Below are 24,750 nucleotides of genomic sequence, written 5' to 3'. Positions count from 1 at the left end.
AAAAAAATCTAAGGTTACTGACAAATTATAACATAGACAGATAACATGCTGCTTCACTATCAGCACATCTTATGCTTTTCCGTTTACAATAGTAATGACAGACTTATACTGAGGGATGAAGGACACCCCACATGGCATAATTTTTTTTTTCTTTTTTAAGATTTTATTTATTTATTCGACAGAGATAGAGACAGCCAGCGAGAGAGGGAACACAAGCAGGGGGAGTGGGAGAGGAAGAAGCAGGCTCAGAGTGGAAGAGCCTGACTTGGGGCTCGATCCCAGAACGCCAGGATCACGCCCTGAGCCAAAGGCAGACGCTTAACCGCTCTGCCACCCAGGCACCCCTTCTAACATAACCTTCTGGAATTAAAGGTATAATCTGGGGCACCTGGCTGGCTCAGCTGGTAGAGCAGACAACTCTTGATCTCAGGGCTATAAGTTCAAGCCCCATGTTGGGTGTACAAATTACTTAAAAATAAAGTCTTAAAAAAAAAAAAGGTATAATCTAACCTGCTCTAATTATTCCTCACATAGAGACATTACCCTGGCTCCTTAGCTGCTGATACTTACTTCTGAATATAAATAGTATAGCTACACATGCAAGTAGATTTTACGTTTGTGTTTATGAATTTTAAGGCATTTCAGTGAAATCTATTTTCAGGGGAAACAAATACCATTACCTGCATCTGAAAAAAAGGCATAAGGCAAAATCTATATGGCCTGCTTAAGATCAACCAATAAGTTAAAAGAGAGACACATTCAATTCAACTTTTTAAAAGCCTCTTCAAAACTACTTTTGTAAAGATGTACGCACGTGTGCACACACAAACAGGCACACATGTGTGGGCGTGCACACACAGAAAAAGACAGAAAATGATTAAGTTTTTAGCCATGATCAAATTCTTACTTATTCGGAAATACTGGACATCGAATTACTGTCCAAAACTGTGCTCAATATGAAAATACAGATTTAAAAAAAATACTATGAAAGAGCAAGTAGCCCAGCTGGGAAGAGAGAAGTTATCTGGCCAGGAGAGGTGACATCTGAGCTGAACCCTGAAGGATGAAGGAGACGATGTCAGGAGGAGAACAGGAAGAAACCTTCCATGCAGAAGTGGAGCTCATGCAGAGGCTCCGGAATAGGGAAGGGCTGTGTCCGGCTGGAGAAGAGGGTTCACAGCAGAAAACACAGGCCGAATGGAAGGCTGGAGGCAGTCTGGGGAAGGGCAAGTATGCCACACTAAAGGGCTTGAGTTTCTAACTAGAGACAACACACTAGAGAGAAAAATCAAGGTTCCAAAAAGATACAAAGAGATGATCTAAGAGAACAAAATAAGATTTGTGAAGAAAGATGAAAAGGCCAGAGGTTATTCAACCTAACAGACTACAGGCCCAGGAGGCCGCCTTCCACAGACGGCCTGTGACAGCTGTACTCCTTCTCCACGGAAAGCAGGAAAAAAAGATTAGGTGTTCACTTCCGAGGACACTACGATAAAAAACACAAGGAGAGCGAGCAATCCCACGGAGGAGGAGGCCAGTGGCTGGGTAAAAACTGGAAGAAGGGAGCAGATGCCTAAATGATTTAAAATAGGCTGAATTGAAGGCATACAGATCAAGATCATTTTTTGAAGCAAAAAGCGGCATCTCCTTTTCAAGGAACATTTTAGAAGAGACGCTCACTTCCACGACATGGTGCAAATATGGTCCTGTTTGACCACCTCAGAATGGTGCCTGGGTGGCTCAGTCGGTTAAGCGTCTGCTTTAGCTCGGGTCATGATCCCAGGGTCCTGGGATCGAGGCCTGCGTCAGGCTCCCTACTCAGTGGGGAGCCTGCTTCTCCCTCTCCCTCCGCCGCTCCCCCTGCTTGTGCTCTCTCTCTCTAATAAATAAATAAAATCTTAAAAAAAGAGAGAGAGAGAGAAAGAACGGGGCCTCAAAAAGCCCTGAAGGCTTAAGTACAGCAAATGACCACAAATTCCAAGAATATAGAGTTTAAATCAGCACATAATCACTGCATGACATCTTAAGGGGAAGAAAAACAACTGGCAAGTAGAGTGAATGTTGACCTTTAATGCCAAATTAGTGACTTTTTTTTTTCTTCTAAAAATGTGTTTTACTGATCAAATGCGAAGGAAAGAAGACCTACCTGGTGGACGGAATCAGGTTGAGGAGCCCATTGAGCACGTAGCTGAACTCCGCGTGATCCTGAGCGACAAGGGCCACGAGACCCTCGCAGCAGGCTGTTCGAACCACCACATTATCACTGCAACACTTCTCCCACAGCAAGTTCAAAGCCGGAGTCTGCAATCAAACCAGTGATTAAAGGACACTTCTGATGAGCAGCAAAGGCGTGCACACCGCCAGCCATTCATCGAAGCGTCATTCGTTCACAGTGGGCTAGCTTTCCGATACAAAGATGATGCTGTTGTCCCACCATTTGTAGAATAAACTCAAGTCGGTTTTCCAGGAGAGATAATGGATGCGTTCCGACACAGCCACTCTTGCCCCTCTGGTGTCCCCGCTACAAAGTAAGTCTGGCTGCAGACCGGGGTATGACTTGACTTTGAGCAACCCAAGGAAACTGACGGGATCGAAACTAAGACGTGACTCACGCACAGCGCTCCAACCAAGCCCTTCAACCAGGCACCATCGATAGCAGCCTAGCTGTTCGTCCAGGCTGAACTCCACATCATGCCTATGGTGTAAGCCCTAAATGCAGTTAACACTTTCAGAACGTGTTTCTGCCCTCTTACCAGCAATCTCTACCACCTCTAAGCACCCCACCACCCCCTGCAATGCCCCTGCCCCAATTTACTAAAGTCTAATGTGGGCCCGGGGAAAAGGCAGTGATGGGGGGATCAGCAAGCTGCTATTTCCATGGCTTCCAACAAAAGCCTAGAAAACTGTTGTGGTCAAGAAAGAAACTGACTTGGGTCGCCCAGGTGGCTCGGTCGGTTAAGCGTCTGCCTTCGCTCAGGTCATGATCGCGGCGTCCTGGGATCCAGCCTGTCGGACTCCCTGCTCAGGGGGGAGTCTGCTTCTCCCTCTACCTCTGCCTCTCCCCCTGCTTGTGCTCGCTCTCTCTCTCTTTCTCTCTCTCAAGTAAATAAAATCTTTAAAAAAAGAAAGAAAGAAACTGACTTTTTGCCCCCTCAGACCGTGAATCTGTCATCTTTGAGAGAAAAGCACCGAAAGGGCACATAAGTAAATGTAAGATCTTTATTTTGAAAGACAGAGCTTCTAGCTTTCATTACTTCCTCAAGAATCCATGACCCACCCCACCAGAGGTTTACGGACTAATGATAAACCCATACTTGAATGTATTGTGGGTTAAGTCCATTTAGATTTACATGCGGTTTGGGTTTTGTTTTGTTTTAAGAACACATCATGAAGCTATTTTTCCCTCTTCCTGACATAAGTTATTAAAAAATACATAATTTGAGAAAAAAAATAAGATCCTCAGCTCCCACAGAATAACTGAAAGAATGAAAATCAACATCATATTGTGCCCACTTTTCCACTATAGCTGGCTCTGAGGCTTTTCAATCTTCAGATCCCACTATAACAGAACAATGCAGTTAACGGTCACGGCAGGAAAGAAATAGTTATATTCCAGGCTTTTATTCAGAAGGAAATTTTATTCACCTGTATGGCCAATATCAAAGAGTTCCAAATGTCATTACTCCATTATAGACCAGAAAAACGAAATAAATGAATAAAAAAACCTTGCCTCTGGTATTACTGTGCCCTTGTGGAAGTAAGCATTCATTTATTAATAGAAGAGAAAACAGTCACAGGGATTTGACATTCAATAAATCCCGGCTGTTTAAGTAAAACCACTAGATCACCTCAGAGTACATAATGGGATTATAGGCAGGATTAAGATCAGGGTTTCCAGAAAACCTAATTTATACAACAACATACAAATACCAGATAAATGCCAATTAGTGAAGTTTGCCTCTGCACTGATTTCAACATGGCAGCAGACGCTGGAAACAGATGTAACTTGCAGTAGCTAATCAAAAGCAGTACGAGTGGGTAAAGAAAAGCATGTGAGAGAAAGGAAATCAATTATTTCTCTCGTGAAAAAAAAAATCTTTTATTTCCATCCTCTACATTCTCCACAGAGTTTACCTGAGAGCACCCACTTAAGTGGAATTTCCAACCAGCAGGTCAAAATCTACAACACGGGTTGACCAAAACCCAATGGTCTCCATCTCAGGAAGCTGAGCACTGCTTCAATCTTGGCATTCTCCTGCCCTATGCATGGTATGGAAATTCTCCTTCAGCTCCAAGTACCAAGGCATGACCTTTCCAACTTAGAACTCCTATTCGGGGCACCCTAAAGTAGGAGCAGTCTCCTATATCCAAACAACGTTGCTCTGTTCAGTTTCTCCATTAAACGAAAAGATTCCCTCAGAGGAAATACTACCAACCTTCTCTAAGGCATGTCTACCCTCATTCTACTCATGCTATGTTTCACGAAGAGTTACAAGAATACTCCCCTTCACCACCCCCTCTATATCTCCTTCCCGGAATCTACTGTAACCGATTTCAAAATTGTAAAGAATTTGGAAGAAGGGGGATGCCTGGGTGGCTCAGTCGGTTAAGCATCTGCCTTCGGCTCTGGTCATGATCCCAGGGTCCTGGGATCGAGTCCCACATCGGGCTCCCCGCTCAGCAGGGAGCCTGCTTCTCCCTCTGCGTATTTCTCCCTCTGCCACTCCCCCTGCTTGTGCTCACGCGTGCGCTCTCTCTCTCTCTCTCTGACAAATAAATAAATAAAATCTTAAAAAAAAAAAAAAAATTTGGAAGAAGAACATGGTAAACCAAAAAACAAACGAACAAAACCAGTTCGAAATCATTTCTACGGTGACCTGAGACATGAGGAGTGCCTATGTGCAGCTGGGAGCAGTAACTGAATAGAACTCAGGCACAAAGTTGAATACAGACCTGGTTTGTGGATTGGTGGATCTTTTCTGAAAAACCATTTTCCTTCAGGACTGCAGCAATTAGATGACCCACGGCCTTAAAAAAAAAAATCAATAAATACATGGCATCAGAAGTTCTCTCCAATTAGTGCATTTGAAGGTAACTCCTGTCACTACTAGTTGATATGAAAAAAAAAAAAATACTAGGTGATAGGAATATGAGTGTGCCCGCCAGTCAGGTGGTAATGAAATCCCCATTCATTTGAGAGTGCGCTCTGCGGCAGGCGGTGAATTAGGCATTCTACATACATAATTTCTTAGCTTCATAACAACTCTCAAGGTAAGCATTCTTATCCCAATAAGCAAACTACAGTACATAGATGTTAAGAAAATTGCCAGGTTTTCAGTTCAAATTGCTGTCACTTAGTATTAGAAGATAATGCGAGATTGCTTCATCCATTAAACCGTGAGACAAATGAGAAACTCCACAGCTTTTAAAATCATTTTTGCATCTAAATGAAATCCATCATGCTTCATCACGCCCTTAATGAAGACGGAGAAAACTCATCCCCATCTTTACGACCACGGCCCGTACAGATCTGAACCAACAGGGCTCCCCCTACCACAACCGTTCTCTCTCGCGTAGGCTCTGTGATTTCATTTCTTTATTATTTTCTCATAGGTGTCAGCCCTTTCATAAGCTTTTAGTCTCATAAATCTCTAAAATGTTCCCAGATCCTGCTTTGGTCAAAAAGCCCAAAATTCAATCTAAGACTCTTATAGAGGAGTGCTGATGACATAAATACATATATATTGCTCTTCATACCACCTCCACTCCACTCTCCTGGTTCCTCAGCACTCCCCAACACTGCTCTGCTGTCTTAGAGCCGTAGGCCCGCAATGACAGCCATCCTGCGTACGGGCTGGAAAAAAAAACTCTCCACTTGCAGAAGTGTTGATCCCGCACTTGGACCAACGTATGATACATCTGTGAATCCCTGTCAGTCTTGCAGTCTCCAGAAAAGCTCACCCAAGAACAGAGCATCCCCTCCTCCTTTGTTTCTTTTTGTGTTTCACGCATTGGAAATGACTTAAGACCCTGATGCTTGATGACCTCAGTTTTGTAATATAAATCACTCGTTTACATGAATATTAAGTTTAGACCAAAGAACTGTCTCTTACCTCCTAGTTAAAGGGACAGTAACAAGAATTGAAGACCAGTGAACAGTTTTGGTGCCTGTTTACAAAACAGACCATATTTCATTGAATGCAACTGGCTATCAACTGCAAGATGCACCATTCTTTTCTGTACCGCTGAGGAAGAAAGGCTGCCCATCAATCTATGTTACATCACGCACCTTAGAATTTAGAATTTTGCTTTTATATTAGCGAAAGAGTTCCTTCAGACTCATTTAGAAAATAATGGCCAAGTTCGCAATGGTGCAGGCAATACCAACTGTAAAACAACTGCTGTCACGAATTACTAGATGCAACCCAATTTCAAAGCTGCTAAAATGTGAAAAAAACGTTTGTGAATCAATGAAATATGGTGCTAACACTGAGCAGTGATTACAAAAGAACAATAAGAAGTATTCACAGAGAACAGGGCACAATTGCAAGGACCAAATAAAACCAGTATGAATCACAACAGGGAACAAAAAAAAAAAAAAAAAAAAAGCTCCCTTTCATATTTAGAAAAAAAGACTAAAAGAAGATCGGCTTACTGACAAACATCCCCCCACCAGATCCAACTTCTCCAGTTTGCCTTTCTATGTATCCTTCTAACAAATCAGAGAACACAGGCTACATTGATTTTAAAGTACAAAGTCCAAAAATAAATGACCCTATCTTGCTACTTAGGTTTTCCACAACAGAATAGTTGAAAGACACATTCTCCATGAAACAATACATGCACACTTCTCACTTAATTTAACAGTAACACACATAGGCATTTCTCGGTTATCTATGCTAATGAAGGGACTCCAGGCACAGAAAAATAGGAACTGCGGACGGTATCCTCCAAGCCTTCATCTTCCTCTTCATGGCAAGGACCTGTGCTGCACAGGATAGGACTCCAACCCAGTCAGGTAGAAGGGAATCTTGCATAAGGAGTGTCCTACTCCTCATGGAAGGGTTCCCCACTACCCAGCTAAGTCAATTCCCACAGCAGGCATCTCCGGAGAAAACTGTTGAAAGCATCCAAGACGCTGTATGTCGTTCAGTCTTCAGGCTGGCTTCTGCTGGGCCCCTGGCTTCACTCTCACAAGAAAAGACAGTAAGCTATTACAGTACCTTGACTAACCAGAACGGTTCTAGTTGGTTGAAGGCTAACCAGAAAACCACTTTTGTTTGAACCGTAATAACTGAAAAGCTCTCTAAAATAAATTATCACCAAACGCTGCCTGTGTCAGTATATACATCAAATTTTTTAATCCAGGATATTTCACTTACTGAATGTTAGCTATTATGGTCAAAATCTCTTATTCTTAATAGTTATACAGGAATAAAATATACCATTTTAAATACCAATCTCTCATACTCCGTAGATGTATAACCATTTACTTCTATTCCCCAAAATTCATTACAGACTTAAAAAAAAGTACAGATCCAGGGGCCTCCTAGTTCATAGAGGTTTAATTATGTCTAAGACAAAAAGTACGATATAAATAGAAGCTGGGGTTGGGGAGCACCGGGGTGGCTCAGTCGGTTAAGCGTCTGCCTTTGGCTCGGTCATAATCTCAGGGTCCTGGGATCGAGCCCCTAGTCAGGCTCTGTGCTCAGCACGGAGTCTGCTTCTCCCTCTATGGGCTCTCTCTCTCTCTCTCCCCCCCCAAATAAATAAAAAAAAAATCAAAAAAAAAAAAAAAAGAAGAAGAAGAAGGAGAGATTGGTCAATTTCAAATATTCACTTTCCTGTGTCACATATAAATTTTTGTTTTGTTTTTTTATTTAATTTTTTAAAAGTAATCTCTACAAGATATGAGGGCGCTTGGGTGGCTCAGTTGGTTAAACGGCCGACTCTTGGTTTCCACTCAGGTCATGATCTCACGGTTCTGGGATCGAGTCCCCACGTCGGGCTCTGTGCTCAGTGCAGAGTCTGCTTCAGATTCTCTGTCCCTCTCCCTCTCACTCACTCTCTCTCAAATAAATAAATAAAATCTTAAAAAAATAAAATATAATAATCTCTACATCCAATGTGGGGCTCAAACTCACAACCCCAAGATCCACATTAGCATGCTCCACTGACTGAGCCAGCCAGGTGCCCCGCAAGGAGAGATTTTCAAATGAACTTATATAAAAGTTAATAAAGCAATATGTATGTAGAATCCTATTTAGAGAATACAATATTTAATGCTACAAACGTAAAGCTCTACTAACAATCCACAAAGCAGTTCATTTGTTACCATGAAGCAAAAATAATTAAATAAATAAAAATTACCTGTGATTGGATAAGAGAATTTGGAAATTCAAACCTTTTCCTGATATCATCTGACATTTTTGCTCCTCTTACAGGTATATATGCAGACACTGTAATTAAAACAAAAGAATATTTGTTAGTCCGGAAAAGGATTTCAAACCAATTATTCCTCAAATAACATAAAAGTAATTCATTCCAAAGGCAACAATGGAAATAAGACACAGGGCCCGGCAGCGTAATTGCTGGCATATGATCACCAACCACTTCGGCCCACAAATGCCATGATTGATAAATAAACTGAAATGCTCAACCACTCTTGGTTTTCCCCATTAGAGCAAATCCTAGAACAGATTAATTCGCACTATCGAAACCCCCCCAAGATCCAAAAGGTCAAGACTAAATAACAGGCTTTTAAAAGTTCAACCACAAGTTTGAAATAGAAATGCTTTCAAAGATCAAAACTTCTAAGAGAGAAAGAATCAAGTTTTTGCAAAATTGTGTAAATGCTACCACGGTTCGGGTACAAGCTTTCATTGGAGCACTCATCTAAGTGCTGGTGACAAGTGTAAAGCCTACGTGAGCTTTTCTCAGGGAGTACAGAAATGACCTAGAAACTCACACACGGAAACAGATTGCTCGTCTGCTAAAAGAGCAAGCAATTAGCACCAACTTTTAATATTGACATCACACTCTCGTTCCTACTGGGCGGAAAGAAAGAAGAAAAAGAAAAAGGAAAAGAGAAAAGAGAAAAAAAATTTTTCAAGCATGCAAAAAGGATGGAGGAGGGCAAGGTCAAGAGAAGGCTCCGAAGTACTGAGAGGACTTCCTAAGGATCTCAATTTATCTAGTCCACGCAGCACTGAACCCACCAAATTACACTACTTTGAAAAATAAGATGCTTTAGGGGCGCCTGAGCGGCTCAGTTGGTTAAGCATCCCACTCTTGATCGCAAGGTCTCAAGGTCGTGAGTTCAAGCCCCGTGGTGCACTTCATGCTGGGCATGGAGCCTGCTTAAAAATATATACATATATATTTAAAAAAAAATTCCAGGTAGTCCAGGTTACCTTATAGAAATAACAAGCAGCAAAACCAAGCTCTCCTGCTCTCACAAATGGAGGTGCCTTGTGTTGAATGCATGGCTCTACTATTTTCCTTCCCTTCCTTCAAAACTAAACGCGCTGAATGGTTCATTTATCCCAGCCCTCTTCTTCAACATCTAGGGCCAACTTTATTCCCCTGAATTTGACATTGCGCCCAATGAAACAGCTTGTTCCAAGACTGCAAGTTATGTCTCCTATCAAAATCTACTCATTAGTTTATGCAGGTCAGAATTTCTTCAACTTTTCAGATGTGTCCACCTCCTTTTTCTTGGAATTTTCTGCTCTTGGGAATTCCATAAGCTATCATAACACAATTTCCCGGAGTGTGTCCTGGGAAACCTAGGATGAAGAGATCTCCAAGAGGGTAAAAGATTTTGTAGGGATCATATATTGGCACCTTGAATTTTCATTCACTCATTCACTCAAATACTTATTAGCTGCCTATTGGGAGTCGGGCACTGCTCTGCGTGTTCAGGCAACCTCAGGGAACGGAACAGACAAAAATCCCCTACACTCACGGAGCTCAGAGTATTACAGAAACTCTCTCTATTTTAAATATGGCAGCCAGGGTCAGTCTCTTCTAGAGAGGATGACCTTTCATGAGAGAGCCATACAGATGTCTGGGGGAAGAGTCTCACAGGCACAGTAAACGGTGAGTAAAAAAGCCGAAAGCTCATCACGTGCTTAAGGCCGGGGCTCGAAAAGAGCAAAGAAAGGAGTCAAGAGTGAATAAAAGGGGCCCCTGGGCGGCTCAGTCCTTAAACGTCTGCCTTTGGCTCAGGTCATGATCCCAGGGTTCTGGGATCGAGTCCAGAGTCGGGCTCCCTGCTCCACGGGAAGCCTGCTTCTCGCTCTCCCTTTGCCCCTCCCCCTCCACTCATGCTCTCTCTCTTTCTCTCAAATAAATAAATAAAATCTTTTTTTAAAAAGTGAGTTAAGGAGGAAGAGAATGGGAAATCAGAAAGTCAATAAGAAGTCAGATCATAGGAATGCCTGGATGGCTCAGTGGGTTAAGCAATTGCCTTCGGCTCAGGTCATGATCCCAGGGTCCTTGGTCAGCAGGGAGCCTACTTCTCCCTCTGCCTGCCACTCCCCCTGTTTATGCTTTCTCTCACTCTCTCTGGCATATAAATAAATAAAATCTTAAAAAAAAAAAAAGTCAGATCATAAAAGGCCGTGCAGGTCACCAGAAGGACTGATGTATCTATCCCCAGTGAGTGGTAAGCTACTACTGAAAACGAGTGATAAGATTTTAATAGAATCGCTTGAGATGAGGAGTGCTCAGATTCTAGATATATCTGAAAGTAGAGCCAACGTGGTTGCTGATGATTGGTTGAGAGTACAGAAGAAAGGGTCAGAGAGGACTCCAAAGTTTTTGACCTGAACACCTTTAATTTTAATCTCAATTCCTTTGGGTATTTTATACATTAAACAAAACAATTGATATATCACTTACCATGGCATTTTTTACTAAGAGAAAAAGGTGGAGTTGCCATCAACTGAGATAGGGAAACCAGTTTTGTGGGGAAAGACTGGGAATTTCATTTGGAACAGGTAAGTCTCGGATGTCTAATAGATATCCGAATGGAGATGTCAGGTAGGAAGTTGGACACATGGATCTATACCTGAAGAGACAGATCTTAGTTGAAGATACAAATGATGACGCACTTAATTATCGAATCTGACAGGTGTTAAAGCAAGAAGTCTGATTCACTTTGCTTAACCCAGAGTTTACCAAACTTATCTGATCACGGCACCCTTTTTTCTAGAAATATCTGGTAACAGTCTATACAACCAGCCTTTCCTGGGATGCGCACTGGGAAACTCCTGTGCCAACTCCAAGTCCTCTGTCCATTCCACTTCCTGCCTGCACCCCATCTTTCTTCCTGCTACCAACTTCCACGCCTTGCGCTCTCTCCCTCCATGGAAACCCTCCCAGAGTCCAGTCCATGTCCCCAAACACTTCCCTACTCTCTCTTATAAAGCCAGCGATTAGAGATGTCAAGAAGAAAGCACATATTAGGGCACCTGGCTGGCTCAGTCGGAAGAGCACACCGCTTCTGAGCTCAGGGCTGTGAGTTCTGTTAGACGCAGAGAGTGCTTAAAAACAAAAAATCTTCATGAAAAAATGCTCAACATCACTCAGCACCAGGACAATACACATCAAAATCACAGTAAGATACCACTTCACACCGGTCAGAATGGCTGAAATTAACAAGTCAGGAAACAATGTTGACAAGGATGTGGAGAAAGGGGATCCCTCTTACACTGTGGGTGGGAATGCAGGCTGGTGCAGCCACTCTGGGAAACACTATGGAGGCTCCTCAAGAAGTTAAAAATAGAGCTACCCTATGCGCCAGCAATTGCACTACTAGGTATTTACCCAAAGGATACAAACGCGATCTGAAGGGGCACCGGCACCCCAATAGCAGCAATGTCCACAATAGCCAAACAATGGAAAGGGCCCAGATGTCCATCAACAGATGAATGGATAAGAAGATGTGGTTCATATATACAATGGAATATTACTTGGCCATCAAAAAAGACGAAATCTTACCATTTACATTGACGTGGATGGAACTGGAGTGTATGATGCTGAGCGAAAGAGTCAATCGGAGAGTGACAATTATCATATGGCTTCACTCGTATGTGGAATTTAAGAAACAAAAGAGAGGATCATAGGGGAAGGGAGGGAAAAATAAAATAAGACAAAATCAGAGAGGGAGAAAAAGACTATAGGAAACAAACTGAGGGTTGCTGGAAGATGAGGTGGGTGGGGGGATGGGGTAACTGGGTGATGGGCATTAATGAGGGCACGTGATGTGATGAGCAGTGGGTGTTATATGCAACTGATGAATCACCGACCTCTAACTCTGAAAGTAATGATACACTTTATGTTAACTAATTGAATTTAAATAAGTAAAAAAAAATCTTTAAAATAAAAAAAAAGGAAGGAAGAGGAAAGAACCTATCTTTCCTCACAAACACATTTACCATTTTGGGTCCACTCTTCCCAGTTCTCTCAAGAGTTCCTTTGCTACCATTCTCTGCAGCCACTCAATCGCCAAGTCGCTTTCATCCCTCCCGGCACCCCGGAGCCTACCTCTCGTCCCCATTTTACCCTCCTCATATCATTTCCTCCTGCTAGGCGTACTTCAGTAACTGCTTAGTCCCGGGGATCTCCACGCATGAGCACATCCCATACGCTGCTATCAGATGAACTGTCCTAAAACACGATTTCCATCACATCATTTCCCTGCGAAGAATTCAGAGCGGGGTTTCACTAGCCTGTCAGATAAAATGCAAATTCTGATTCCTCGCTTTTAAGCCCTCCATCAAGCATCTCTCCCAGTCGGCTTCATCGTCACTGCTGTCTAATTCCAATCTGGCTACAACAGTTTTCAAATTAGTCCCATGTTGCTCAAAATGTGCTCATTCCTAAGGAATTTTACTTATGCTGTTCTCGCCCTCATAAAATGCCCTTGTCTGTATGTTCCCACTATTTAAACATGAAATGTCCTTCATAGCCCATCTTTTTTGTTAGGCCTTACCCAAGTAGCCACATTTTCTGGAAGTCACCTCGTTTTGTATTCTTTCAGTGTTCTGGCTGGTGCATACCATCGTGTGACTATTTGCATTGGGATTGGAAATATTTTTTTTCTAAAGGGTCAGACAGCAACTACTCAAATTTGCCACAGTAGCATGGAAGCAGCCAGAGACAATACACGGACGATCGACCATGGCTATGCTCCGAGAAAACTTTCTTTACGAGCACAGGAGGAGGGTGGGCCATAGTTTGCTGACTCCTGGCTTAATTAATGACTATTTTTTAAATTAATTTATAAAATGTGTTGACTCAATTGCTAACATTGACATTCAGGTTTGGCCCTGTGCTCCCAAGCACAAGTAAATATATACATAAGGTAAATAATACATCTTTTATTATCTAAAAACCAGGGGGGGAGGGGAGGAGAAGTACCTTTTATGAAAGAAAACAAATTGTTTCATGTCCCTGAACTCTGAAGGAAATTTCTCAGGTTAGGCTTTATGTATGGAATACAGAGTGATATAATAAGCAATATTGTCAGCAACATAAGCTAAAGGGAATTTTATATTACTTCTTTTTTAAACAAACCCTAGGTAAAGCCATGGGTATAACATACCATATAATTTAGCAAGAGAGACTCGGCGAATGGAGTGCAAGCACAGTTTTCTGATGATCTAATCTGAGTCAGTAAAAAGGAGACGTCAAACTCTCCAGAGTAGCAGATGATTATAAAGATATCACAGGACAGTCTCACCCAAATGCCAATGGTGATAGAGCGAAATAGAAGAAAATGCGTGCTTCTACTCTCTGATGCAGGCCCAGAATGGTGGACTTCCAAGATGCTTTGGGGACAGATGAGCAGCTGGTCAGGCTAATAACTTCTCACGCAGTGGAAAAGCCACACCGTACAGAAAGAATGACTTTGTCTCCAGGAGGTAGGCCAATGGCTTAAGAGAGTACCTTTTTTATCAAAATTACTTAAGTACAGCTGACAAATACCTAAGTTTACAAAAGACAGCCCCAAGATCTGTGTGACACTTTAGAGAATGAATACGTTTTTAAAATACATTTTTCAAAGTATCGCCACTTGACCTTGCCTAATAAACGGCCACTAAGCATTCCAAAAACCACTCCCCAAGCTGCACGAGGATTTGATATCACCCTTGATTTGCTACCCTTGGGCTACAAACTGCAACTGTCTTGCACCGGCTGGAGACTCAGACTTCAAGGTTAATCACAACCATTTGGCCTTTCAAGGTATCAGAACATCATATTCTCGGAGGAAATTTCAAAAAAAAAAAAAAAGAGAGAGAGTACATAATGCTTGCTTTAGCATTGGAAGTCTAGCTTGTGTCCTACTTTATTTCTAATCTCAACTTCCCTTGGGCATTTTATGCATTAAAGAAAACAATTTATACATTACTTCTTCCCATGACATTCTTTACAAAAGGGAAACCACTCACAGCATGTGCTCCATAAACCACTTGTCACAAAAGTGTTTGATTTTTAAGGATTTATCTCCAACCTGTCATGGTGCCTTTTTGGCTGTCTAAATCGAAATCCGAAAGAGAATTTTTAATGAGGCCTTTAAGTTCCAGGGGAATCAAAGCATTTGTTTAACTTCAGCAATTATCACCTTCTCTGCCAAGGTGTTTCAGCACCGTAAGAATACTTCCAAGAAAATAAACCTAGCAACTGCATTCTAAAGGTAATAAAGGAGCGGCAGATAGAGACACAACACTTCAGGTGTTTAGCTTTCCCTGGGATATGGAAAGACACAACCGTACATCTCACACACAAGTGTTTCGTGTCCAACTTCCAAGGAAGTGCACAACCTGGAAAACGAGAGCTCTCTCTAATTACATTCACACTTGCTATGGGCACCCGGCAAGGGATTATGTGGGGTAGGTGAGGACGGATGTTGGGGGAGTGTCTGATGATCACAGAGAAAGAGGACTTCGAACACCCTTCACCACCAAATTCCTTTACAGGAAGGACTCAGGGAAGCAACGTAGGTCAAGCCAGAGCTCGAGAGAGTTTATATTAGCAGACTGACAAAAATACATACTTCACTCACTAATGGGGCCCTCTGTTTCAGGGACACAAAATCTAGTAGGACTTTTCTTCCTTCTAAGACTTGATCAACTATTCCAATTGTTCATATGGTTTCTTCCTCCCACAAATTAAGCTCTGGAACCATCAGCCTGAGGATTTTAAACATATATTTGACAATTTTTCATGACTTTCATTTTAATAGCTTATACAAAGGCTGAGAGTGCCACCAAAAAATTTGAGCTGATCTTATAAGTTTGTCAAGACTGCGGCTCAGGGGTATATTCTTGTGTCTCCTAGTTGCTTTGCCCAGCTTCTTAAAGAAGGGGGGAAAAACCTGTCTATCCTTTTCAACCACCCACCCTGCTTTGCTATCCAGTATTTATGTCTTCCTTGTTCTTCTGCCTGCTTAGCTTCTCACCTACCAGTTCTTGGTCCCTAATTGCTTCTCCACATGCTCTCTAGAATCCAGCAGCTGGATTCTATTTCATTCACCCTGTATTAAATCCTCATGCCTGCTAGAAACTCAAGCTTAGCCTCAGCTCTTCCTTCAAAAGCTCTGAAATCCAACTGCCACGTGCACTCTCAAATTAACAGGACAAGACAACAGAGCCCTCCTCACTATATGATCCATAAAAATGAAATGATCATGGGGAAATCACAATGGAAGCTTTTAATACTACACAGCAAGTGTAAGAAAAATAGAGACCACTAAGTCATCATTAAATTCAGCTGAGAGTAGAAAATACCTTTATATTAACTGGTAATTTCAAAACCAAGACAAAGTAGAGGACAACTAAGAGGTGTGACGAAGACACGTGGTCAACATCATAATCGGAGAAAGCAGGAACTGCACGGATGTGGCAGAGACTGCTAACTATCCTTCATGCTCCGTGTTGCCCTTCGTCTGTATTAATGAAACAGTACCCTGACCAGCTCCATCATATTTCTCGGCCTCAAGGATGCTTAGGTACGACCATGTGTGTAATCAAGTTCTCTCCAGTGAGTTTTAGCAAACGTGATACGTCCCTTCCAGGCAATAGCCTGCTTCCTCCACTCTCTGCCTCAACAGGTCTTAGCAACTGGCATCAGATTCAACATATGCATGAAGACAGTGCCTCCAGCTCACTGTGATAGAAACAAGATGGAAGGAACCCGGATCCCCAGATTCTAGCATGAAGCAGAACTCCATACCTGCAACTCCAACTATTTCATGAGAGAGAAAGAATCTTCTACTTTGTATCAACTATTTGCATTCTGGGATCTCTTTGTTACAGTAGGTAGAACTTCCTTAATAATACAGTAGACCTGAGACTATCTCCCTTCCATACTTTTTTTTTTTTCACTATAGAAATGAAGAAATTGAATGTCAAAGAGGTTAAGCAACTTGCCAAAAAGGCTAATCAGCCCGGCGGCTCAGGTGAAGAGGGAGGTTTCTTCACTTCCGACCCGGTGTATCCCTGGACCATCAGTAGTAACACGAGGCATGACCAGCACATTCCCATTACTGCACCGTGCCCCAGGAATTTTAAGATCTAGAATTCAAGTGCTGACCAAATTTAGGTAACTATGAGTTCTGATGATCTCACCGGTTGCAATTTACTGAAATATATCTAATTGCAACCAAATTCCTGCCTTTATAGTTTAGTTCTTTCTGAGTTTATGTCACATGCTACTTACTCATAGATTTTGAAATGGGAGTCTAGAATAAGACCAAAGGCAGGAAATTCCAAGTTAGAATTGATTGCTGTCCAGGAAAACCAGGCATTAAAGTAAAAAACAAAACAAAACAAAACCACCTCCTTGAATAATGCCTAATTTTTTACATTTTCTCCAATTATTCTCAAATACTCTCTTTGAAGTGTCATGTATGTGTATGTATTTGTGTGTTAAATATATAAGGGAATATAGGTGAAAAAGTTATTTTTAAAAATCTAAAGATTTTACTTATCTACAATTTTTACAGTATCCAATCTAAGTCTTCAAAAGTCTTCAAAGTAGCTCCTTTATGAGATGATTTTTTTTCTGTTACAATTTTTATATATTTCTCCACCTAAAGAATACTCAAATTGTTCTCTACATTTTTAAAATAAATGTCTTATGTTGATATAAAATAATCAAAATAATCTTTACAGGGGCGCCTGGGTGGCTCAGTCGTTAAGCGTCTGCCTTTGGCTCAGGGCATGATCCCAGGGTCCTGGGATCAAGCCCCGCATCGGGCTCCCTGCTCCGCTGAGAGCCTGCTTCTTCCTCTCCCACTCCCCCTGCTTGTGTTCCCTCTCTCACTGGCTGTCTCTCTCTCTGTCAAATAAATAAAATCTTTAAAATAATAATAATAATAATCTTTACAGTATATTTATAATAAAACTGATACCAATCATTTTAAAGACCTTACTGACCAATAAATGTTTAGCTAATCTGAATAGCTAAAATCTCCATATTCATAATCTTACTTCAAACAGCATTCAGTTAACTAGAATTTATTAAAGCACCACAGAATGTAATTTATAGGTATTTTACTTGTATTTCCTCCTCTCAAAAATGACTCTAATTTTGTGCACTGGTTCTCTAAAATAATTTACTTCTTAAATATTAACATGGTACAAAGTGAAGTATTTAGGGGGTAATGATATGACATCAAGGATTTTCTATAAAATACTCTGCTTACCCTCAAAGGGATGGGGGAGGGGGATAGTAAATAAAAGAAGAATGTCTAAATGTTGATAATAGATGAGTACATTCAAGTTCATAATACTATTCGATTTTTATGTATGTGTGAAAATTTCTAGAATGTTTTTTAGGCTTTCCCCCGTATAAGGACACAGAGAGAAGTCACTGCCTATGAACCAAGAAAGAGGGTCCTCATCCAATCATGCTGACACCCTAATCTCAGACTGTTAGCCTCCAGAACTGTGAGAATTAAATTTTTTTTAACATCTATTTACCAGAGAGAGAGAAAGAGAGCACGAGCAGGAGGGGCAAAGGGAGAGGGAAAGAGAATCTTCTGCAGACTCCACGCTAAGTACAGAGCCCCATGTGGGGCTAGATCCCATGACCTAGAGACCACAACTCCAGCTGAAACCAAGAGTCAGACCCTCAACTGACTGTACCACCCAGGCGTCCCTGTTGGTTTGTTTTGTTTTTTAAATTTTTTAAAACTTCATATATTGGTTGTTAGTAGGGGGCAGGCAATATTCTAAGCACTTAGATTAACTCATTTAATCCTCCAATAATTCTATGAGCTAGGTACTCCTTTTGCAGATGAAGAAACTGAGGCACAGAAAAGTTAGACAGATCCAAATCCAAATCCAGACTTTCTGGGTATACATGGACATGGAAAAGCATGGAAAATACAGTTATGGGTGATCTTTATTTTCGCTTGGTTCTATTTTCTAATTTTTTCACAAGAACATTTGTTTCTATCATTTTAAAGAGTTACCAAAATACTTATTCAGATGCTAACATGTTCTTTGGAAACAAAGGATATGACTTCCTGAAACCAAATTACTGCAAGCATAAAAATCCATCACTAACAAGTGTCATACAGTGAGCAGCAAACGAGGAAAATGCTAGAAATGATAAAAGATTACTTGGTTAGCCTTTTTACCAATGCTTCACGGAAAGAGTCATATTGAAACAAAGTCAATGTAATTTAACTAGATAGATACAATTAACTTTAGACCGCTTAAAAACTCCTTCCATTTTTAAGGAGGAACATAACCATTATAGTTTTCCCATTTAGACTCCTGGGAAATTTTACACCAAAACAGAAGAATTACACGCACCGATTACAAATTAAATGCCAACATTTTTCTTGCTTGCTACAAACTGACAACTCAACCTCATTTTTTATTTCTCATGAAAACTAAATTATTAAATCCATGGAGAATGTAAGAGTTACAGTTTAGTTATTTTAACTTGCATTCTTAGTACTAGTGAAAGCTGAAGACCAATGAGCAAAGGAATCTTTTTACGGGAAGATTGTAAATTTCCCTGCTGTTACCTAAGTCAATGTAGCCCCCGCGGACACGGAGACTATCTTTACATGCCAGTCCTGGGAGATATAGTCACGAAAACATAATCGCCCTGAAAGAATCATTCTGAAATAAAATAAATAGTGCACCCTGAAGCAACGCCATGTATTTTTTTGCAAACCCTAAGACTGTCCATAACGAAGGTGAGCAAACATCTCTAAGCCGATTATGCCTACAGCCTCATATACTTCTTTCATCTTCATGACAGAGCGACCAGACACAGAGACCAAAGTACATGGGGCTCGGGGTGGGGTGCAGGGGAACAAGGAACAAACCTGGATGCAAATGTGGGCTCCAGCACTAGCCATTAACATTTAGGTTTAATCCCTTACTACTGCGGAGCCTGTTTCCTCCTTGGTTAAATATAGGGGACACCGGCCTCACAGGTGGTTTGAGGAACTATATGAAGTGTGCCTGAAAGCCAAGAGGGTCTTGACATAGCAGAAACTCTGCAAATGTGTCTCCTCCCTCCCTTGATACCATGTGGGATAGTCAAGGGAGGTGAATGATGGATGAGAACTTGAGTTTTAGTGATAAGTAGATTGTCTCTGACCAAAGACCAGAGTGGGATCTTGTACGTAAGTCACCAGCCCCAAAGTCAGAAAATAGATGAGATTTCCACTCAAAATAGAGTTGAATTTTAACTTACCTGCTGAAAACTTTTCCATAGTTTCCCACGACACTTTGTAATAAGACAATAAAAACTTCTTAGCACGGCCAAAGGGTCCTACATGATTGGGTCTCACAGCCCTCCCTCAGTCAGAGAGCTTCAGCCACCATGACCTCCAGCTCGCTCCGTTGAAACCCCCAAGCTCTTTCCAAGTAGAGGTCTGGAACTCAGGACCCTCAGCCTCAAGCGTTCTTGCCTTCTTGTTCCAACAGTTGACTCTTCCCGCCCTTCACATCTTCCCTTGAGCCTTCCCTATCCCCTCGCCTCAAGTAGCTCCCCACCTGCTCTCCCAGGGACCCACCTCCATATTTGTCACAATCTCAAACGATCATCACTTACTTATTTCAGCTGCCCCCTCTACCTCCTAGTGAAAGGCAAACTCCTTGCATGCAGGGACCTGGTCTTTTTGACCACTGTAACCTCAGCATAGAAAAGTACCTGTTCCATAAAGTCGCACTGAGTAAGCAAAGCCAGAACTAGGATTCAGAATGCCAAGTTGGACGAGACCGTTCCTCCCTGTCAAGCACGCCGCAAAACCCTTTAAATAACTAATCCCGTTGGATCTTCACAGTAACTCTGAGGTAGGTATTATTAACTCCCACTTCCCACATGAGAAAATAGGAGCTCAGAGAGGAAGCCACTTGCCTGAGGTTATACAGTGGTATTAATAGCCAGGATTTATTGAGTTTCACCATGTGCCAGGCAGGCACTGTCGAAGCCCTTTCCATGTCTTCTCTCATCCGATATTCAAAACAACCACATGACATGAGTACTATTATTATCCTCATTTTCATATGAAAAACCAAGGGAGGCAAAGAGAGGTCAAAATTAATTGCCTAATTATGTAAGAAGCAGAGCACGAGCATGAACCGTGCAATCTGCCTCCGGAGCTCACATTCTTAACCACTACTCTATAAAGTAGAGTTGACACCGAGTTTTTGTAAAATTAAGATAGCCCATTAAAGCGCTTTACTCATAACCAGGCACATAACAAACACTTTTAAAACGTTAGCCATTATTATTCTGAGTCTGAATCCAACACCTTGCTTTTTCTATTACATCTTGCTGCATCCCAGGGAATCAAGCATCTCTTTCAAAAAAAAAAACGAAACAAAACAAAACGAAACAAAAAAAACCCTGGGTATGGATCTACAGTGTTAAATCAGGTTACCAAAGTAGCTCATCAGCATATGCAAACAGCTCTGCACCTCTGTATATACTGCAATCCCAAAAACGTGTGGGCGAGTCTAATGTGCAAAAGTTACATATTAAAGGCTGCCCGGGGCACCTAGCTGGCTCAGTCGGTGTTGCATGCAACTCTTGATTTCGGGGTTGCAGGTTTGAGCCCCACGCTGGGTGTGGAGATTGCTTACAAATAAAATCTTTTCCAAAGAGGGGGGAGTCCCATGCCGACCACAAAACACGAGAATGATCCACCTAAACCTACCCTCATCCTGTGGCACCATCACCTGCGGTACGTCTCCCGCATTCGTGTGTGTTCTCGATTTTGTATTTTCATCTCATCACTGACCATTCAGGTTAGGTCCAAAGGGTCTCTAATGAAGAATAAAGATTGGCTACTTTTGTCACGGTGATTAGAGTGGATCTTTAGTTTGGTCCATGCTTCTTGCTACTGACAACAATTCCATATTTACATCCCCACCCCGTTTTTTAGCACACACAAAGCAGTCTGTTAAAAAACCATTTTCCATTTTTTAAAAATAAGTAAATATTCATTAAGAGAGATGAAAGCAATTATTTGCCCAAACAACTGCTCAAACACTACCACACAGACACAGATGGCTACGCTTCCGCAAATGAACGCTTGGCTGGCAGGTAGCCCCGCCATGTGACAGGTCGAAACACAGCTCCACGAGACACGGAAATTTCTGTGTGGGTGAGTTCACTTGTAAAAACACCAAGTTTGAAATAACGGTGGAATGTTCTGGAAAAGCCAAACGGAAGCCACTGCATGTTCCTTCTCAGCTCCCAAAGCTGGCTCACAAAACAGGGCTTGAACTACAATGTGGCATCATCTTCCAGGCAAGGAGAAGAAGAGGATAAGGTGAGGAGGGGTCTCATTGCAGAGCTAGGCTCAGCGCATTTCGAATGTCCCTTCCAGCCCTGAGAAGATTGTCAGCAGTCCTCAAGATGTAGAGCTCGTTATGGAGGGGCTGGCTTCCATCCACACAGCAGCTGTACCTGCCCAACACTAGTGAAGAAGTACGGCAAGCAGGAAGGGTTCCTCACTGGCCGAGCCTGCTGCGTTTTTTCCCCCGGCCTTTTGAGTTTCTTGAGGGAAGCAGCTGGGTCTTGTTCACTGCTGCTGGGCCTGGGGTGCAATAAGCGGTTAGTATTTTTTGAGTTGTTGTGTTTAGCACAGTAGCTAACACACAACAGACTCAAAAAAATGTTAGAATCAGAATTCGGCTGTTTCTTTTGCTTTCAGATCAGCTTTCCAAAACAGAAACTGAGAAAGAGAAGAATCTGCAATCTTTCTCACTAATTAAGACTCACGGAACAAAGAGCCAAATAAATTAATAAGAACCAGAAGGAGAAAAATAAATACGTAAACAACTTTATTGTCAAATTAACACAGTAACCTGAGTTCACTTACCAATGCATTCAGGGTTCGAAAATAATTCATTCTTTTTAGACACACCCCTTCCTCCCCGCTTTTCTTTCTTTCTTTTTTTAACTGAGCAAATAACTTTCATATAGGTAGTATAAAGATGTACCAAGTCCAAATCCTAAATCAGCAGAATCCAGATTAATGAGATTTTATTACTGTTATTCATTTTGGTACATTTTCTTAAAAAAGGGGAAAAAAAAGGTCAAAGAACACATGCAAAAGCTCACAAGACGGGTTCTTCACTGTTTCCAGCTGAATCTAATAGAGATGGAAAATGGGTCTTTGTTACTTGACTACATCGTAAGTTTTACATGAATGCTTCGGTTGACGGCTATTATTTATCATAGCTATGCTCTTAATCTGTTATGTATTACAACCCTTTAGAAACCCACAGTATCACCTCTGCATATTTCCCACTGGGGTAAAAGGCATTTTAAGCATGTAATTACCCAAAGAAGTAACATTTACTAATTTTCTATTACACAGCCAGCATTACTCATGGCTGTTTTTATTTGTAGGGTGCTTAATAATCAGAGACTAGTTAACCTTCACAACCGTCCTGGGCAGAAGTCCATTAGTAAATCATTTCACATTAGCACGGAGACACCAAGCAGCATTTGCAAGATGAGAAGAGGCTCCTGGAAAACACGGATATCCAGCTGGCAGAGTACAGCGCGTAGAACGTCTTTCAGATGGTTCATTTTAAGATCATTTTAAGATTTTATTTATTTATTTGACAGAGATAGGGACAGACAGCGAGAGAGGGAACACAAGCAGGGGGAGTGGGAGAGGAAGAAGCAGGCTCATAGCAGAGGAGCCTGATGTGGGGCTCGATCCCATAACGCCGGCATCACGCCCCGAGCCGAAGGCAGACGCTTAACTGCTGTGCCACCCAGGTGCCCCTTAAGATCATATTTAAACAAAGAAGAGCAGGAGGAGCTGATGGAAGAAGAGGAAGAGGAAGACCTCGTGAGAATTTTAACGTCATCAGTTTTAAAACCAATACATAGAATTTTTTATGTACAGTTTCCATGGAACTTTCCAACGCAATGTTGGACGTAAATGACCGGCTAGCTGACAGAAGCCGCTCTACGGACCAGCAGCTCACAATAAAGCCAGTGTTCAAAGAGCTTCATTTCCTAAGACTACTTCTGCCTCTCAGCCCAAATCCCAACACTATGAAATTGCTCCCAACCTGGCTTACCTCCAAACTGATGCCAATGTCCTCAAAGCCACAGAAAGAATCTAGAACCAGCATGGCCCCCAGGACCGCGAGAGCCTCCCCAAGTCCTACCCACCAAACTCAATTCCACAGGGAACTTAGCACACGAAAGCTGAAAGTCTGCGGTGGGTCAAAACTAGCCCCCTCTGTATGGGAGCGGGCAGCCAAGGTACTACTAGCCGAACACTGGGTCTTAACGTTTGGCGTTTCTTGGCTACATGCCAAAGAGTGGCACAGAGTCTTCAAGTCCTACTCACTTCCCATTTCGAAAGTATGAGAATGCAAAAGGCTTAAAAGCAACCGCCTTTTGTGTAAAATTATTCACTGATTGATCGAAGAGTAACTAAGGAACAGGCAGATAAAATATTGATCAGTTATGTCAAACACATTTACAAAGAGTTTTAATAGTATAAGGAAACACAATAAAGAAAAAGAAATTATTACACACAATCATGAACACAACCAATATATATATATATATATATATATATAATATATATATAGAGAGAGAGAGAGAGACATAGGATTAAGAAAAAGAAGTGTATATGCAAAAACATTAACAGGTGTCTGTCTGGAGAATAAGATCATGGGTGAACACAACCTATGACATTCCTCCTTATACTTGCTACATTTAATTCCGCCCCCCTGCAATGGGCATCCATTACTTTTTTTACACTACGTAAAAATTATTAATTCTCTTCAAATAAAGCCATACGGTCAGTTTTGGGGTCTCAATAAAAAAAAATGGTGATCTTATTTATTCACTTGCAACCATGGTCTTTTATCACTGTCTAAAGAGGCAGTTTCGCCACAGTGCACACCAAGATAAAAGTCTCACTTGATCCAATTACACTGCTTATTAAGAGCTATTTAATGAGAAAGTCACACCTTTGAGTTATTAGAAGCTATAATGGTCCTGCAGAGTTCCAAACAAGTAAGCTAACAGAATTACCTTTGATTCTAAATTGTTTGCCAGCAAATTAATCCATCTGTCCCTGAAAAAAATTAAGTGATCCTCCAGTGTGCTCAACTTTCTCCAATCTCATTTTAACCAAGTACGTTAGCAGCAGTTGAGAGAGTAGGTATTTTTTAACAGAGTTATTGTAATAGTAACAGATATACAAAGAAATGCACATGTTTAATG

The 24,750-nt window shown here is 41.6% G+C and overlaps 1 protein-coding gene across 5 annotated transcripts in view; it reads right to left on the bottom strand.

Annotated features, from left to right (window-relative positions):
* FOCAD (focadhesin) overlaps window positions 1-24,750 on the bottom strand; it is a 297,831-nt gene that overhangs the window by 259,448 nt on the left and 13,633 nt on the right. For 2 of the 5 annotated variants that reach the window (XM_026506454.4, XM_048223032.2), the window contains exons 2-4: window positions 8,371-8,459; window positions 4,954-5,028; window positions 2,147-2,301 (exon numbers count right to left, since the gene is read on the bottom strand). In XM_026506454.4, the coding sequence (XP_026362239.2) occupies window positions 2,147-2,301; window positions 4,954-5,028; window positions 8,371-8,427 (287 nt within the window). In that variant the 5' untranslated portion in view covers window positions 8,428-8,459. Of the gene's footprint in view, window positions 1-2,146; window positions 2,302-4,953; window positions 5,029-8,370; window positions 8,460-12,006; window positions 12,082-21,199; window positions 22,204-24,750 lie in introns of those variants that run through there. The other 3 variants (XM_044386894.3, XM_057313479.1, XM_057313480.1) reach the window with 3 other exon arrangements.

Source organism: Ursus arctos, unplaced genomic scaffold, assembly GCF_023065955.2.
Source record: "Ursus arctos isolate Adak ecotype North America unplaced genomic scaffold, UrsArc2.0 scaffold_18, whole genome shotgun sequence".
Lineage (NCBI taxonomy): Eukaryota > Metazoa > Chordata > Mammalia > Carnivora > Ursidae > Ursus > Ursus arctos.
This window is presented reverse-complemented; position numbering and strand designations above follow the sequence as displayed.